This window comes from Rhinolophus ferrumequinum, chromosome 28 (assembly GCF_004115265.2).
Source record: "Rhinolophus ferrumequinum isolate MPI-CBG mRhiFer1 chromosome 28, mRhiFer1_v1.p, whole genome shotgun sequence".
NCBI lineage: Eukaryota > Metazoa > Chordata > Mammalia > Chiroptera > Rhinolophidae > Rhinolophus > Rhinolophus ferrumequinum.
In genome coordinates, this window is record NC_046311.1 from 12,592,992 (window position 1) to 12,611,868 (window position 18,877).

The 18,877-nt window shown below is 47.4% G+C and overlaps 1 protein-coding gene across 1 annotated transcript in view; it reads left to right on the forward strand.

Moving 5' to 3' along the window:
- Nucleotides 1–2,210: 2,210 nt before the first annotated feature.
- LRRK1 (leucine rich repeat kinase 1) overlaps nucleotides 2,211–18,877 on the forward strand; it is a 107,983-nt gene continuing 91,316 nt past the window's right edge. The window contains exons 1-2 of the mRNA XM_033100113.1: nucleotides 2,211–2,332; nucleotides 7,201–7,419. Of these exons, the coding sequence (XP_032956004.1) occupies nucleotides 2,311–2,332; nucleotides 7,201–7,419 (241 nt within the window). The 5' untranslated portion in view covers nucleotides 2,211–2,310. The remainder of the gene's footprint in view (nucleotides 2,333–7,200; nucleotides 7,420–18,877) is intronic.

Genomic DNA, 18,877 nt, shown 5'->3' on the forward strand with positions numbered 1-18,877 from the left:
GAGCTGACCCTGCAGCGGGATCAAGAACATTCCCTGTATGTGGTCAGGTCTACCAAGTTCAACCTGTGCCTTTGATGTTGAGATTCCAGGTCACTTTGGCCATGCAGTGGCAAGGCACCACCCTTTAAGAGGAAACTTAAGAGGGCCTTGGATCCGATCCCTCATGATGTATGCATGTATGAATGCACTGATGTATTTAGAAAACTTCCATTTCTCAATTAAATGGGAACAGAAAGTTCTAGGGGAACGACCTTTTCCTTCATTTGGTTTACCAAAACATGACTCTCTGAAGGGAACTATTCTGGGGACATGTGTGTGTGACTTCGTCCACTTGTGTGCCGGTGGGGGGTGGGACCCAGAAGGTTCTCTGAAAGTGGATGGACACTTTGCAGTAAATACCCTAGCTTTTCCTGATGGGAGACGAGAGCCTTTTTAATATCCTTGTTCCTCGCATGTGGCTAACGAGCTTGAAGGTGAAAAATGAGGGGTGTTTTAAAGAAGCATCCAAGGAGGAATGTCTGAGGAAACTGAGTACACAGTTGAAGAAAGATGATGAGAAGACATGGGGTAAGAAGGAGGCGGGCAGTTAGCCACTGTGCTTTCAGAAGGCAGAAATGTTGGGTCATGGAGGTGGCCTCCAGGTGACCCCACCTTAGAAGCAGTCATTCCCATATGAGATGCTGAGAATCCTGGTAGGATGTGGAGCAAAAGGTAGCGGACCCTGGGTCAGCGGCGTTCAAGAAGAAACTGACCTGTGACAACCCTCCCACGCAAAACTGTGACTGACTCATGCCTAAGAAACAGAATTAAATGCTAAGACAGAGCCAGCTCGAAAGAGTCCACCCGTGTGTCTGATGTCCCGGCCGTTTTCTACATTGGAGACATTCCTGGCCTATTCCCAAGCTCATTTAAAAGGGAAGTTTGAGTTGCCCCCTCTGCAGGGGCCACGTCCTCTCCTGTCTGCCCTGGCACTGGGCGTGCGCTTCCTCACAGCGCCGCTAGATGGCGGGGCTGCGCGCCCTGGAGGCGCAGCACCACCGTGGCCAAGCTCCCTCAGCCTGCGGGCGCCGCCACGCCCTTCAAATTATTAGGGACACTTCCGTAGCAATCTCACTGCTGCCTTTTGCATATTGGAATTAGGACCGCAGTGGTGAGAACAGCGTTGCAAAACTGCATGCACCATTTGGAAGGGCGTCCTGTAGCAGGGGAGCTGGAGGGGGGGCCTCGTGGGAGCAAAGCAACGCTGCCCGGTGGTCCCCTTGCCCTCCGGGGCCCAATGAACAGCTCCAAGTGGCGACTGCCGGGCGTGTCCGCGAGGTGCAGGCCCGGATTTTGTGAAATGGCAATGTGGGTGGTGGCCATTTGTCTCTGTGCCTTGTGCTAAATCCTGGGAATATTCCAGTCACAATATTGCATGAGAGGAGCCTAGGGTGCGGGTCCCGCCAGGGTGCAGAACCTTCTGCTTTGTTCCATGAAGGCTTCTCTTGATCCCATGGGCTCGTGGAGCTGAGTCGGATGCTGGCCTGCTGTGGACGTGCTTCTCTATGATCTGCGTTTCGATAATGGCCTCCATGGTGTGATCATATATTTATATTAGGTTGAAACATAATGAATTGCCAACATCTTTTATCTACATCCCCGCCCCCCAGCAAAACCCCAATTGAAAATGTTTCACCAAATAGTGACCTATTGACATATACACCCAGAATTAAGTTGGTAAATTCATGCGGTGGCAGGGGTGCCCTTTGCAAATATTAAAGCTTTAAAAATCCATATTTCTATACTGCCTTATAAAGAGTTGAACACAAATGAATGTTCCCTCTCTTTTTAATATTTACCGACAAAGTATATGGCCAACCACACGCAAGCCAGACGTGAATCCGCGTATTTTGCGGCTGGGCAAGGCAGAGGGACAGCGTAAACTGGGTTGAGCCCAGAACCCACCCATGTTATCGCCGCGTGTGTCATGCGTGGAGGGAGCAAGGTACCCAAACCTGGAGGGGACGTCACGCTAGAAGGACCCGTGGGCCCTGTCATCTTCTGGGCATGAGCGGTAAATTGGATCGCCTGCGGTTTCCGAGCAGGGAAACTGAGGCGGGACTCCTCCGGCGGGTTCCGGGAGCACCAGCTGCAGCCCATCCTCGCCCTGCGCGCTCTTCGCGCCGCCCGCCCTCCACGCCCGCTGGCGGCCGCAGGATTGAGGAAGTGCGTCTGGGCCCGGCCCGGCCCCGGCGCGCGCGGCCGGAGGCTCCGGGGGCGGAGGGCAGTGGCACGGCCAGGCCCCGGCCCGCTGGAGAGCGCGGGGCCTGCATGGCCAGCCCCGCCGCCGCAGGTAAGCGCTGTCCCGCCTCGCGCCCGGCGCCCCGTCCCGCCCGGGAATCCGGCTGCAGCCCGCGGCCGGTCCGCGTGGAGCCCTGGGCCCCGCAGCTCAGGCCCGCGCCCCGGCGGCGGCCGCGTGCTTTGGCCAGGGTGGCCCTTGCCCAGGGGCGACCGAGGGCTCCGGGCGACCCCAGCCTCACGGTGCGGCTGTCTCCCGCCGCGCTGCGACCCCAGGCAGCCCGCGGGGTGGGGGTGTGCGGGACCCCGGAGCGGAACCCGAAACCTCGCCCTGGACGGTGCCGGGGCGGGGGGAGCGGAGGCAAGAGACAAAAGTAGGAAAACACACCAGGGTGTCTACCGGTCTGCGCAGCCTCTGCTGCAAACCCCTTGCTTCAACTTGGAGCGGGCCGTGGGGAGCGCGCGTGTGCAAGTGCGTGAGTGTGAGTGCATGTGTGTTGGGAAGGACCGCCCGGCGTCTCTCTCTGCCCGGGGCGGGCCTGGCGATGCGGGGGGTGGGGGGGCCGAGCTCGCCGTCACCCTCCTCGAAGTCTGAGGTTTGCTTCCAGCCCAAGCAAGGGTCTGGCCAATACAAACCGGCGTCTCAATGGCGGTCTCTGTGGGCGACTTCCCTGGCAGGCGCGGGGAGGTGAGTGCGGTCCGGGGCAGGGGGATCCTGGGGGGCAGGGGGGTCCTGGGGGGCAGAGGGAGATAGTGATGGAGCATTTGAGGCCCGCTCAACCTGCCCCTTCACAGTTCGAGGCCAGGAAGTTTCCCTCCCACAAAAGCATCCCCATGCAGGAGTGGGATGTAAGGAAACAGGAGCCTGGAGTTGTTTTCACTGAGCCGCTCACCAAATACGTTCTTTTTAGCATTTGCCACTCACTCATATTGTATGAAAATTCTCTGGACATTATAAAGGGACAACTAGAATATGCACAGTTTTGGGCAACGTTAACATTCAGTAGTTTTTTGTGATTTGACTTGTTTATCTTTGCATATGTCCAGACAGAATAAAACAATTAGATTAAAAGTACACACACCTCACACCTAATTTTGTGCCTGAAGATTTTGGGGTCTTCCAAACCTTTCCCACCCGCAGGCTTTTTTCATAGCTCAGGGAGTGGTCCCATCTACAAAGGACGAATTAGCCTCCATTCCATTCACTCATCCCTTGATTCAGTCTGTTAGCAAGTCCTGTTGTGTTTCCCTCTAAAATGTGTCCTGTCTGTCCCCTTCTTTCTGTACTTTCTATACTGTTACAGGCCTCCCTTCATTTTCTGTTTGGCAGCAAGTGATATTTTTTTTATTTAAAAAAAAAATTTTTAATATCACATGAAGGAAAGACTTTATCGATGTCTAAAAAAATAGACAATATGACAAGTTACCATAAAAAAGTGTTTCCTGATACATAAGGAAATTCAGTATTATTCTAGCTGAGGATCTGAACTGAGAAAATATATTTGAGCACAGCTTGTGAAATTTAAGACTTTTTTTTTTTTCCGTGATCAGAGGGTATCACTGAACTCACAACCAACTTGCCAGTTCAGTATGCAGTTCGGATGGGAGACTTCTCTGTACGGCAGTCAGTCTTATTCTTGTAGTTGTCAAACAGGCAAACAGGTTTGTCCCCACTTTGTAGTAAGTTAATCTTCCTGTTAGCAAAAGAGGTCACCAGCCCCCATGGGCTAAAGGGACTGGAGTCACAGGATGGGGATTTGCTCTTAATACTTTTTTATTTTGATGTTTGGAACTCTTGATGGAACATTCCAGAGCAAGATGTTCAGGACCTGCTGTGCCCAAGGGGCATTTTTTTTTAACAGGTAAACCACAGAGTGTCATTTGTCTGCTTGGAACCCCTCAATCACTTCTCCTCGTGAGTGGCATGAAATCCAGGAGACCTTCCCCTCACACCCCCGAGTAGATCTGGCCTCTGCCATCTCAGACCACCTGGCCATTGTCCCCAGCCAGCCTGGCCCGTCTCGCTCTCCAGCACGTGGCCTCTGCAGTGCTGCCCCATGGCCAGCCACCCTCTAAACCCAGCGTCTCTCTCACATTCCTGTCTCTGTGTCCTACTTTATCTCCTCCGCTTCTCCTTTAGTTACCTGGAAGTCTCCACTGGAGCTCCAGGGGTCAGAGACCCTTCCTGTCTGCCTACCTTGCTCACTGCCACATTGTCACCTCCAGAACCATCCAGGAGGTGCCAGCCTCATACTGGCACATTGACCAGTGGTGAACGGACAGCCTTCACTTGATTGTGGTTTCATAGTCATGAAGGGCTTCTGTCCCCAAACCCTTGGGTGCTCATCTAGGATTGGGATGGACCCATTTCTCTGGTCTGCAGCTCCATGGTATTTGGATGTCCTCAAATCCACTGAACACACTTGGTAGGCAAGCTGGGATTGGTCAAGGGATGTTGGTGCCAAAGGGACATCTAGGGCCGTGGGCCAACTGTCTCCACCAGGCTTTTGATTCAAAACGAGAGAGGTGATGTGAGCATTTCCAACATGCTTCACTTGCAAATATCTTCCAATTCCTTGGTACAGGCAATTCTTTCCAAGCCTCCTGAAAAGACAGGTGACCAGCTCCAGAATCTCCTGTTTCTTCCCTGCCAGAAACTTTATTGCAAATACTTATTTAACTACCCTCCCCACCAGCTGTAAGTTTTATGAACTCACAAAGTTCACTCTTTATGGAAAGGGCCCAATGAAAACATTTGTAGAATAAAATGTCAGGTTCCTTTTTTTCTCTTTCATCAAGTATTTGCATTTATTCATTAGAATAGTTATAAAGCGTTGGCAGAAGAAAATTGGTGAGGTTTTAAAAGTTGTTAAAATAATGATTATTGCAGAAAACCTCTTGAAGTCCTCTTTAGGATGTATATACCACAAAGAAAAGAAAACAGGTAACTTACAAACCATGTTTTGTTGCATTGGTCTGAACCCAAAAGAAGCAGGAAGAAGCAAAGATCTGTTTGAGGGCAAAGATTGAGCAAAATTTGAGTTACCTCATCCTAAAACTTCTACCTTAGTGTCTAAGCCAAAATACAAATTATAATTGAAAAACTGCTCCAGTGGCATAGTCTTCCACTGGTAAAGTGATTTTCAAAAGGAAACTGAAAATGAAAAGGGGAACAAAATATGCTGGGGGTGAGGGTTGGCCGAAGATATTTTAAAGGTTTTTTTCAAACTTAAAAACATTATAGGGTAAGATACTTCCGTTTTCACACCTACCAGCATTTGGATATTTGAAGTTTGTTGGATGTATTTGGTGTCTGAGTTTGGGAAGTGTTTGAAAGCAGATAGTGTGCCCCTTGCCTTCTGAATGCTAACTGTGTAGTCTGGAGCCTTTGTTTTAAAACAGAGGTTCTGTTTTGCCGCTTCTCCCTGTCCCTGTCTCAAGTTCATTTTGCTCAGTGCCCACCCTATGCCCAGTGGGGAGACAGCACGTCTGCCCCCCAGCACTGAGCATGTTAATCAGAGGGCAGGGGACTGACCCTGCTGGCCCCCCAGTACCCCAGCAGGTGTAGGTAAGAACCACTCTGGCCCTGTTGTAGAAATCTTAACATCTCACAGCAACCCTGCAATGTTGCCCCGGGCGGGAGAGCATGTCTATTTTTAATAGATGTGAAAACTGAGACATGTATGTTTCAGTTTGAAGTTACGCTGCTGGCCTGTGGCAGAGGCTATCCAAGCCTTTGACCTCCAGACCGTGCTTTTCTCTTTCCATATTATCTCGGTCATTTATATGACCTTGACTTCTTTTTATTCTTTCTTTTTTTTTTGGACTATACTATCAGTCTCCATTTTAGAGTTGCCTGTCTCGAGAACGGTGACTAATTATCCTGTACTTTATGTATAGGGTAGAAAATACACGACACTTATAGAAATGCTTGTGGTTTATATGGCGGCACCCTTCCCATCGTGCAGTTCACCCTGTGCCAGGCCTGAGCTGGGCCTGGGTCTTGCACTTGAGGCGCTCTGGTCATTTAATCACCATAGTAGGATGGGCACTTGTGTTGGGGGACCCCCAATCTCAGTGGGAGCCCAGCTGGAGAGAGAAGCGCTTGCCTCACCAGTTCTCATTACAGCCTCATTAGTCTTAGATGAGTCTAATTCAGCGTTTCTCCAGAGAATTGGAACTATGTGAGCTGGATAGTTCTCTGTTGTGGGGACTGCCCTGTGCATCGTAGGATGTTCAACAGTGTTCCTGTCCTCCAGCCACTAGACGCCCATAGCACCCTCACCCCCAGCTGTGACAACCAAAATGCCTGCAGACATTGCCAAATGTCCACTGGGGGCAGGCAAAATGTATGGGGCCCCCTTCTCTTACCTCCAGGGCTCAAACTTGGCTTCCCACCCAGCACCAATACCTTCCAGACCCTTTCTCTTTGGGATTGTTGCCTGGTTGTCTCTTGGGAATGACGCCCACCTCCAGGCTTCTGGACGAGTCTTTCCTGGCCAAAGGGAAGGCCTTGTTTTGTGACTGACTGAAAGTGTGTCTGTCGCACCCCAACTGGACTATGACCCCCTGAAGGCAGGAGCCTCTTTTAGTTGTCTTGGTGTCACTGTTCAAGTGACAATGAATATATGTGTCGATTGAACAAGGATTGTACCCTTTACCGGTAGGTGTTTCTGCAATTGTGTGGAGTTTCTTCGAGATTCTTCCCAAATAGACATGATGACCCAGCTGTGAGGGTAGGTGGGGGGAACTCTATCCTTTCACTGCCCCCACCTGATCCAGTGTGGCTGGATGAATGGGTGTGAAAACGAATGCTGTAAAGGAGGAGAAATGCCAGCGACCAATATAGACATGTGCTCGTGTGCAGGAAGGGACCTGACAGCTAAGGAAAGCTTTCTGAGTTTATGATGTTTCTTCCACCAGAACGAGACAGCCTTCTGCTCAGCCATGAGTGTGTGTCTGTGCCATCGTCCACCCCTTGGGCAGCAGCAGCGGCACTGATCACGGCCACAAGTGACTTGGGAGAGCAGCCACCCCGAGAGCTGATGGCTGGCATGTCGCAGCGACCACCCAGCATGTACTGGTGTGTGGGGCCAGAGGGGTCATCCATGTGTCCAGAACACGCCATGGAGACACACAATGGTAAGAACAGGGCTGGCCAAGCCCAACCGTGCATGTCTCATGGGGAGCCTGGGCTGTGCAAGAACAAGGGGTTTTCAACCGAAGGATCTAAAATGCCAATTATTTGGTGAATTTTTCATTATAAAATATCTCTTCGGAATCTCACTGCAATCTAACTATCAAGCGGCTGTGGGGCAAAATTTAGTGGGTATTCTTAAGATATTAAGAATCAGGGCATCACTTCATGTTGCTTAAAAAGAATTTTTTAAAGAGGGGATTGGATTTGTTCTCTCATTATAAAAATAATACATGTTGATTAAAGAAAAATTGAAAAAAGGGAAAAAAAAAAAAGCAGTAGGAAAAAAAAAATCACCCAGAGTCCCATTGTCGTAAACACAAGTACAGTTGGCTTCTTGGTGTGTCTCTTCTGGTCTGTTACTCTGGGCTTCAGGAACTTGAACTTCAGTAACTCAGAGCGGTGTATGTAATTTTGTGTCCTGCTTTTCCCTCCTAACCTGTATTGGTCCCCTAGCTCCTGTGACCAACTGGAACATTGCTTTTATATGGGAGCCCTATCTAAAATGATGACCCTAACCTTTATTGTCCTGTTGGCTGTTTGGGGACATTTGGGTTGCGTCTAGTTGCTCACTGTCACCAAACAAGCAAGCATTTCCATCTTTTTGGTTTTGAGGTTATTTCCAGAAAATAGATTTGCAGAAGTGGGGTGATTGGGTGTGAGCATTTTTAAACCTCTTCACATGGAGTGCCTGATTATCAGTTATATATCTTTTAACACCAGTAGAATATCACTCGTATTGTGGCTAACAATGAATATTTGTTAAACTCTAAGTACCTACCAGGCACTGGGTTCTGTGCCTTTATGAAATAATCTCGTTCAATCCTTACAACCACCAATGAAAATGATACTTGTATCTCCATTTTATAGCTGAGGTCCAGAAACTTGGCTAAGGTCAAAGGTCAACAACTTGGAAATGGTCGGACTGCAATCTGAACTCCGTCTTAACTCTTAGACTCTCTTGTCCTTAAAGATTAGGCCATTCTGTGGGCTTTGAGAGCGCTGCGTGTTGGGTTTAAGGGGGCCCTTGTGTTTGTACTCTCAGTCCTGTTAGCGGTTCAACATGGTACCTGGCTCAGCAGATATTTTGTTCAGTTGCTTGAGTATTTTTTTTCTCCATTGCAACTGCCCAAAGGCTAGCTAGGATGAGGTGTCTGGAAGACTTCTTTGCGTATAAATCAAATTATGAAAGGGGAAAAGAATTTGCCTATTGACATTGCCCAGCACTAAATGTTCTCAGACTGTTTGACTTGCGTCTCTTGAAAACTTCTTTTTTTCAGACGTATGTGTTTTTCCATTTGCTTGTTAGAAAGGCCTTCGTTTGGTAGCACGAGATCCAGGCGACGGGTAGGGAAGAACGCTGTACCCGACTTTGGGGTAGCGCCTCTACCTTTCCGGGGCGCTCTCAGCTCCATTTGCCACCTGCCTGTCCTCTCAGCAGTCCTGAGGTGTGAGGGCAGGGGCAGGGACGTTGGGTCCATTTGGGGCTTGCTGCGTGTCATCTGAAAAAGCCCCTCAGGACATTCTGCCCTGTCCACCTCCTGGTCAAGAGCTGATGATTTAAATGAGTGCCTCTCTACCCTGGTTCCCAGAATCACGGGGAAGCTTTGAAACCTGCCAGTGCAAGGCACCACCCAGACCCACTGCAGCAGCCTCTGGGAGGGAGGGGCAGGCAGGGCACTTCTTAAAGGGCCCCCTCCCCATCATGATTCTAACAGGCAGCTGTGCTTGAGAAAGAACTGGTCTACAAGGTTTGGGTCCCACAGAGCAGCACCTCTCAGATTACAATGTATATGCACATTTCCTGGGGGTTTGGTGAAATGCAGATTCCCATTCTGTAGGGCTGGGGCCCCAAGCGTCTGCATTTCTAAAGGCTCCTGGGTTGTGCTGAAGTGGTGCTCCACTGATAGAGTGGCAAGGCTGAGATAGATGCCCGCTTTCCGAGGTGCCCAGGGATCCCCAATGATTCTTGCAGGTCCTAGAGACCTGAGCTGATGCACCCTGGATGGACCTAGAAGCAGCCCTGCCTCTGGACTTGATGGGAGACCGATAACTGGAAGGACATTTCCGCCTGCCCTTATAGGCCAAAGCAGACACTCCCCAGTCCCCACCGTCCCCTTGAAGGCCTGTGTCTTCACGTTAGGCTGCCTGCGGTCAGCTTCCTCTCCCTGACAGCTAGGGGCACCGGGTTGAAAGGAACAGGTTCAGAGAGTCTCCTCTGCCCCAGGGGCCTCTTTCCCCAGTCGAATCTCCGGACTCCCACACCGGTGTGTACTCGCTGTGCTTTTTCATGCCCGCATAACTCACCTTGTGTTTATTCCGGCTGGTGGACCATGATTGTATGAGCTGTTTGTCGGCTGCTGTGTGCTGCCAGGGGGTCAGTGTCTGCCTGTCCTGTATTTGTGCCACACAATTGTGTCCCAGGAAGGTATGTGGCAAGCTTATTAGCACGGTCACCTTGCCTGTGAGTTGACAAAACAAGAATCAATGAGACACTGGGCTGGACTGCAGGGCAATCTCTTTTGACAAACATGCATTTTTCCGCGTCTGTCTGACACTAGTCAGAGTGGAAAAACCTGTCCTGCCAGCCGAAGTGAGGCTCCCTGGAAAGTAGAGAAGTGAGGAAACTTCTAGATACTTCAGGCTGAGAACACTTGGCAAGACTCTTCTGGACCATGGTGGGTGAGGGATGCTTGGACAGACAGCACAGGACGGCCCACCCCCCTACCTGTCTGTGACGGGTCCTCACTTCAGCTGCCACCTCAGAGCTCGTCCTCCACTGAACCCAGCATGGACCAGAGAAGGGGAAGGAACATTCCAGAGGGTCTGCAAATCCCAGGTTTTTACACAGCTACTTTCAATGTCCTTTTCTTTTTCCTTTGGCTTTTTCAAATCTGTATTAAAAATAACTTCTTAATATAAGAGCCACGTGGTTTCCTCAAGTGGGGGCTCTTCCTACCTTCCAGAAATACAAGTAGGAAATAGACAGAAATAGGAAGTGGGCTTTCTTGGCCAAGTGCTGTCAGAAATCCTACAAGGGGCAGGTCCACGTTGATGAGTGCCTTTCAGAGCGTAACCGCCAGCCCACCTCTTGAACCTGTTCCTGAAGTCAATATCCTGCTCATGTCTACTGGGCTATGTTCACAGGCTGGGAGCAAGGAGGGGTGGACAGGGCTTTGTCATGGTCAGTGGGCACCCTCCTCCGGCCTGGCCTTAGGAACAGCACTGGGACCTCCAGGGAGCATAGCTTGAATGAAGTGAAAGGGAGAGAAGCTGAGCAGTGGCCCGGGGTGAGGGGTTGAAATGGCCGTGGGCACCCTTCCACGTGGGCAGCAGTTCAGACAGCTGTGCTTTGTAGCGACAAAGCCGTGCCTAACGACGGAAGCCCTGGGCTTGTGGGGCTTTTAACATTAACCTTAATCTGAGGCTTAGATCTGCTCCTGATTATTTGTCCAGCATATGCTTGATTACTCCCAGCAATGGGGAACTGACTGCCTGTCAAATAACACCAGGCTTTCTGTGGGCAGCTCTGTCAGGAGGTGTATGCTGCAGAAAACCTGTCCTGTTCTCGTTGCATTCAGCTCCGCCCGTTTAGGCTGATCGGAATCCCTCACCCCTTTTCTTGACATAACTGAAAACGGATGCCTTGCTCTCCCTGTGGATTCCTTTTAAGGCTGAGTAAACCATCCCTCTATCTGCAAAAGCATATAGCAAGCAACTTCACACATTTCACTTTGGTTATCACTGAGCTTTGTTTCTTAGTCTGTGGACTGGTCATTAGGCCCTGGCCGCCTGGCCCCAGGGGAAGAGCTGCCTCCCACCCCTGAGGTGGGCAGGCTCTCGGGAGCACCCCCATCCACCCACACGTCCTAGGGGGCCAGAGCCTGAAGCTCACCTAGGGCCTCAGCCTCCACCCACTGCCCGCCCTTCCCCACCCACATTTGCCCCCAAGATCCCTTTCCAAGGGGCGGGCAGGGTAGCCCCACCTGACGGTCTCTGTGCCCACTTGCAACAGCCCAGGCCCACCTGGCAGGCATTCAGTGGCCAAGGCAGACGTTCTTTCCGCCTTGGGTCTTGGTCCCCATGAAGAGGTCAGTGTCCTGAGAGCAGGGAGGTGCCTGCATGACATCCCCACGTCCTGTTGCAGAGGGACAAGGATTGTGTCCACCTGCCTGATTTCTTGGCCCACGGGAGTAAAACCCTGAAGGAGCCGTAATTAGGGATTTTTATGAAATTCTGTAGTTCTCTAGGAACTACGTTAACATATAAATCCAAACTTTAGTGTATGGATTTCACACAGATTTTCAGGAACCCCAATGAATAAAAATAGGGGGCTTCCACTATTCCTTAGAAGGCCCAGTGCTGACTCCCTTCACCGTCCTGGCCACCCCTGTGTTCAGTTTGTCCAGATTCCACTTAACCATCGTGCTATTTGTTGAGTGATGTTTGTCATAAAGAAGAAAAGAAAAGAAGAAAAAAAACAGGAATATGCATCTCAGAATCCTTCGGAGCCTATAGAACCCTGATGTTATAGAAAGAATCACACATGAGTGAGAAGTTGTATTTTCAACTGGAAGAACTTTTTAGGATTACACTTCATATGATAATTCTTGCTAGGGTTATGCCTGGCTTTTATCTCATCCAGCTGTCTTCATTCAGTGGCCAGGGCACATCACCAGGTGTTTGGTTTAAAATCACCTATCTGGTCATTTCAGGAAAACCAAAAACAAAAAGAACTTAATTTGGACGCTTGGAATTTGGCAGAGATTTCGAGATATTTCAAGCCATTGAAAAGTTGTAGCCCGTTATTTTGAACCATGTGATAATGCAAATTTGAGGTTAGAGTTTGAAAACAAAAGGACAAGAATGAGACTCTTAAAGTTCCTTTAGGAGCTTGTTTTGGACCTGTGATGGCCATGCAAGTTCTTATAGACAAGTGGGTGGCCCCCACCTGTGGGAGTCAAAGGTGGAGGGAGGTCAACACAGGCCCCTCCAGCGGTTCCACCCCCACCCCAGCTGTTAAGATCAAAAGGCTCCAGTGGGCAGTTGCTCACGTCTCTGCAAACGTCACCAGCACTCTGGGTTCAAAAGCAGAAAGCAAGCAAACAGCCCACGCCTCATGGTGGGCAGGAAGCTCCCTAAAGCTCAGAAATCATTGTTTGTGTGTAATTACACGCTTCTCATAAAACATTCAAATGTCACAGATAGGGCCACAATACTCCTTGATCTCCTTCTGTCCTGCCCAGGAGATCACTGGCTGTGTTTCCTTCCCAAACTCTTGCTACACTCGTGTGCATGCGCACACACACACTTCTTTTTGCATGTTTCTGGTTTGATATTTATAAAAGTAAACTGGCATCTTAAGATGATTAAGCATAGAGCTGGGAGGACTATGGGTGGAGCTGGGCCCCTTGTTGACTCTCTAGTCCTGACTTCCTGTTAAACTTGTGGGGGTAACTTCTGGGGGAGGGGTTCACATAAAATATGGAGACCGTCTTGGGATCATCACGCTCTCGCCTGTGTGCACGTGGGCGGCAGTTGAAACACCGGCCAGCAAGTGGGCGTTTGCACACTCCTTGGTGGCTTTGTTTCTTTTTGTTTTCCTGAATAAAGTGCTCTTTTGGTGGGCTACCTGGAGAATTATTTTGTCTAGTGGACAATCTGCGTGCCATTCAATGGAGCAGATGTTGTGCAACTTTTTTTCTTGCGTTATTTATGTCTTGGAGATTTTTTTTCCCACGTGTACCAGATTCGATAGTGTGAATACAACAATGTTTATTTAACCATTATTAAAGGGCTATTAAAGATCTCCTATTACAGGGCTTTCAGATTCTTTCTAAATTTTGCATATTATCCTCAGGGTTGCCTGTGCCCCAGCAGAGCTGCAGGATCAAAGAATAAGCATTATGATCAGTGTCATACATACCCCTGTTTAAATAAGCAAGTGATACAGAAAGGATTATACTGCAAAGCCCCAACTCCCAAAGTGGTCTCTGTTTCCTGGTTCTGGTTATTCAGGTCTTTACCGTTTCCCTATGTATGGAGGAAGAAGCCTGCACCCCCGTGGCGACGTTGTCTGTTGCTGCCATGACAGATGATGGTTTCCTTCACTTTTTTGTCCCATATCTTGCTGCTGCTCCCTCCCCACGTAATTCTATCAGTGTTGACTCACCTCCAGATTGCATTTGTAACGTTAGGTGATATGTCCCCATCCCTGTGACTTGGCCTGGGGACTTAGTGTCACCCTTGTTCTGTAGGGCCCAGGAGGTGAGCACCTCTTTCCTTCTTTTTACTTCCATCACCCTCCCACGCTTTACTCCGAACTTTTACTTTGAGCTTTTGTTTATCTGGAGTATATCATCAGGAAAACTAAGAAAGGGCTTATGGTGACACACATAAGAGATTCGGCCTTCCTGAAAGCGTGTTCATTTGGCCCTCTGCTGTGATCTCAACTAGAACTTGTCCACCTTCAGAACTTGGAAGCCCTGCCTTTTCCTCTCTAGAAGCTCTTAGAATCTTCCCTTGGTTGCTTGGTCTTCTGAAATTTCAGAACAAAAGACCAGGGGAGGGCTTTTCTCATTCATGCTGTTTGACACCTGTAGGCCACAAGTGTATCCCTTTCAGGCCTGGGAAAGTCCTCAAGTTAAATAATGTTTTTCTCCTCTGCTTTTTCTCTTTTTTGTTTTGTTTTCTTTACTGTTGTTTTTTGTGAACTCTTATTAGTTAAGATAACGTGTTGTTTTTCTTTTCTTTCACATTTCCCAACTATTCTTCTTCTTAAAGTTTGAGAGATGCCCTTGACTTTACCTCCTGACCCCATTAAATGTTTCATTTTGGCACTCATTTTTAATTTCTAAAAACTCTTTCCAGTTCTCGATTGTTTCTTTTCATAGCATTCTTCTGTTCCTGTGTTATATAGGCATTCAGTGTCTTCTTGAAGTCTGAGGATCCTAACTGCCAAATTTCTTTTATTTTGATACTGTTCTTACTATCTTCCCAGTTAATTTTAAAATGTACTTCTTACTATCAAATTCATTTATTAAAATCAACATTTTTACAATGCATTCCGGATACACCAATAATTGTGTGATTCAAAGCGTTGTTAGGGAAATTTGCAATTTCCCTAAGGCAAAGCATGTCTCTAAGTTATCTGGGAACCAGCTTCTTATGATGCTACGAGAAGTCAGCAAAACGCTGGCAGAAACATATTTTCTTATTGGCACCGATCTTTGAAGTTCTTTTTAATTCTCTGCATTACCTCCATTTCTTCTAAGGCCTGGCTTTCCGTCAGTCCTTATTAATTCATCATTATCATTTCAGTGCTCAAGCATCTACGGGGTACACATTGTTCTAGATTCTGAGGACAAAGCTGATGTGTGGCCTCTGCTCTCATGGGGCTTGTAATGTGAGCCAGACAGTGAAGAACAGGGGGAAATGCAGGGCGATGCTTGATGGAGACACCTTACGGCAAGGTGGTGTGCTCGCGAGGTACCAGGTGGCTCTTTTTAATTGTTATAAGGAAACGCCTCTTGGAGGATGTGATACTGACTCTCAGATCTGCTTCGTTATCCTCTGATGGAGAAGTGGCTGATAGACTGTGTGACGTCTCCTTGTTGTCCAGCTGCTTTTCATAGTGAAACCGTCTTATGCCTGAATAGGAATCCTATTTTTTTTAATAAACTCAAACACAAAAAAATTGTTTAAAAAAATTCTTTCTTTTAATTTACAAAGTAACATCACCTTCAGATACCACATGTGTGAAATTGTTTACACATCGAGTTATGTTATTTTTAGGATGTGTGCTTACACAGGTATTATAAAAACTCTCTATTTTAAATTGAGCCTTCTTATTAATATGTTCCTAAAAAAAGATGTGTAAATAAGCTCTCGGAGTCTGTGTAATGACTTGCCAGACAAGTGATTTGTTTGTGTGCAAACCAAGCTTTCTCCACCCAGGGCAATATGTTTGCTTGACTGCTTGTGTCTTTTTATGACATTTTTGCCTTTTAGAAAATTAGTAAATAAAGCAAGTATATTTTTATTTGTATGTATTTTTAATATAATACAGAAGAAAACCAGAATAGAGATCAAAGATTATCAAAAGATTTAAAAAAAAAAAAAGGAAGAACTCTGGAAATTCTGCATTAGGGACTTTCTATCACAAAGGTCTCTCATCTCTTCCCTTGCACAGCGTGCTTCTCGCTGGTCCCTTCCTGTCTGAGTGTGTCTCTCTGACACACACGTTGTACCTACGAGCTGGGGCTGGAGCTCCCACAGCCCCTGCCCAGTGAACTTTCTGGGATATAAATTTAATCCTGTAATCCAGTTCTCCCACTGGCTTTTCACTTGCATATGGGGTGGGGTGAGAGTGCTTGGCTCCACCCCTGGAGCTCTGCGGTGACCTCTCTTCTCTGTGGTGACCTCAGTCACCTACTCCTGTCCCTTAGTGCCCCGCCCACCGTTGTCTGTCCCGCCAGGGCTGGCTGCTTACGTGCTGGCTGTGGGCTGAAGGCGGAGACAGCAGGGCCACAAATGCCTCATGTGTCTATCAGACATGGTACAGGCAGCACAGCGCGGTCTCGCCCCACCTCACCCCTCCAGTCCTTCCTTCCACAGTGATGAAGCCATGTGGGGCCTGGTGAATACCGTGGAGCACCGTGGGGGTCAGAGCAGGGAGATGAATGGACACTGGACCCAGTGCCCCACCTTCCAGAAGCTCCCTGAGCAGAAGGGATGGCTTGATTCTCCCTCCGGGCCTGGCTGCCTAAAACCAAGTAATGATGTGTGTGTGTGTGTGTGTGTGTGTGTGTGTGTGTGTGTGTGTGTGTTGGGGGTGGGGTAACAAAAGGCAGAGTCTCCCAGTGGGCACAGCGACCTCTGCAAGCTGGCCCTACATGGCCAGATATGGCTGTTTCACTGGACTTCTGAGTGCCTTTGGGGACCCTTCATCACATTTTTATTTACCGCATGACCCCAAGAGCACATCTCTAGGAGCTTCTCATTGGACCTCTCCATAATTTCTGCTCTCCATCCTTGCCCAAACGTAGCCATTATTCTGAAGTTGGTGTGAACCCTTTGCAGTATTTTAAATAATTGCTAAATATGTGTGTGCCCAAACCTACGTTGTATTGTTTCTGTCCTGCCAGGCGGGTCCCCTGGGCGCGGCCACCTGGTACACAAGGGGTCAGCAGAAGTTCCACGTCACCCCCCAGCTGGGTTAAGGAAGAGGCTTCATTGAGGGAGAGGAAATCACGAAGCCTAGATCTGCCAGATGGATTGCATGTGGTCGCCAGTCTCTGGTCCTTGCACAGGGAGGCGTCCAGGGCACCTGCTGGACAGGAGAAGGTTCCAGTCCTGTGAAGGGCCCAGCAGGAGTGTCCCTCCCAGAAGCCTAGCCTGCCGATGGCATGCCAGGTGTGGATGCTGGCTTTGTAGAGGGGACAAATTGGGGCTGTGGAAACCGAGCTTGGGGGTCGCCCCTCAGCTGACTCATCGTCCAAATTTGAAGAGTGGCAACCAGGGTCATGTTTCGGCAATTCCGTGCCTGTCAGAGCATTTTCCATATTTAATATGTTTAAATGAACAGTTTCGCACTGTGCCAATCTTTCTGTAACTTAATTTTTCAATTAACAGTAAGTTTGTACAGTATAAGAGCCAGGCAGATGACCCTTGAACAATACGAAGGTTAGAAGTGACTTCCCTGGTGGAAAATCCTCATCTAACTTTTGACTCCCCAAAAACTTAACTATAAATAGTCTACTGTTGATCTTACCCATAACATAAACAGTGAATTAACACATATTTTGTATGTTATATATATTATATACTGCATTCTTACAGTAAAGTAAGCCAGAGGGGCAGCATGTTATTAAGAAAATCACAATGAAGAGGAAATACAGTATTTATGAAAAAACCCATGTATAAATGGACCCACGCATTTCAAACTCGTGTTGTTCAAGAGTCCACTGTATTTTGTGAGAAACTGGATAAAACCTCCTTTTGCCTTTAAAACCATTAGGCTTGGTGGCTTTTACATAGATAGATTTATTTATGTATTTATTTATTTACTATTTATTGTTGATTGCATTTCTTTAAAGGTTATAGGTTTAGTTAAACTTTCCATTTCTTCTTGAGTTCATCTTGGATACATTTGTCTAGATAGTCACTCATTTAATCTAGATTTTCAAATGTATTAGCCTAAAGTTTATAGTGACTTCCGGATTTAAAATATATTTTAGACTATTTTACTCATTTTCCATATAAATCATATACTTGATATAAAATTCAAAAGTACAAAAGGAAATACAATGAAAAGTATTCCCTCCCACCCTGGTCCCCAGTCTTCCAGTACCCCCTCTTCCAAAGAATCAGAGAAAATAATTAGTTCCCTTTCTCGTTATTTCTCTCGAAACTCACAGATTCTTAGGCCTAGATTCAAAATGGCTTTTTTCTTTATATAAATCGTTTAAAGTTTTGACCCGGAAATTTTATTTTCAATTGTTTCCTGTTTTAAAATATTTTTTTCAATTATAGCTGATATATAATATTACATTACTTTCAGGTGTACAATATAGTGATTAGACATTTCTATAAATTGCAAAGTGATCCCTGATAAGTCTAGTACCCACTTTACACCACACATAGTTATTACAATATTATTTTTTTTTATTAGTTTCAGGTGCACAAGACAAAGTAATACTTAGACGTTTATCATTTATATCCCTGACTATATTCCTTATGCTGTACCCTACATCCCCATGACTACTGTGTAACAAACAATTTGTACTTCTTAATTCCTTCCCCATTTTCACCCGTATCCCCAACCCATAATCCTTACGTTTCGTTTCTACCTTTCTCCCTCGCTTCTTTTTCCCTCGCAATTTAGTTGTTCGTAAAACCTCACTGCTTGCCCTCTGCAGTTTCCCACAGTCTGGATTTTGGTAATTGGCTCTGGTGTGTTTGTTACCATGTCCTTCTTTCCTCTGTGCTTTCTTCTGGAGATCGAGGTTTGATTAGAGTCAGACAGATGTTTTGACAAGAACACGAGATAGCAAATTGTGTACTTCCTGTTACATGATCACAGGCGTCAACTAATGTCTAATTGTCTCCCTTTGATATTGAGATTTTTCTGCCCTTTCAGGTGTTGTCGGCCTGATAACTCAATATAAAGGTCCTCCTGGCTTTTCGGCATTTCGCATAATGGTTTGATTAGTCATCACTGGTTGCTTAGATCAGTTATTTCAGTCAGGCTTTCAAAGTGATGATAGAATCTAAGTCTGTCATTCCTTCTTCACCCAACTGAAATCTATCTCTAAAGGACTTTCTCTTATCAACTCTGTGGTACCTTAAGTTTCCGTTTGTATGGGAAAGTGAGGCTAAACGAAGCTTTCCTTAATTTATGTG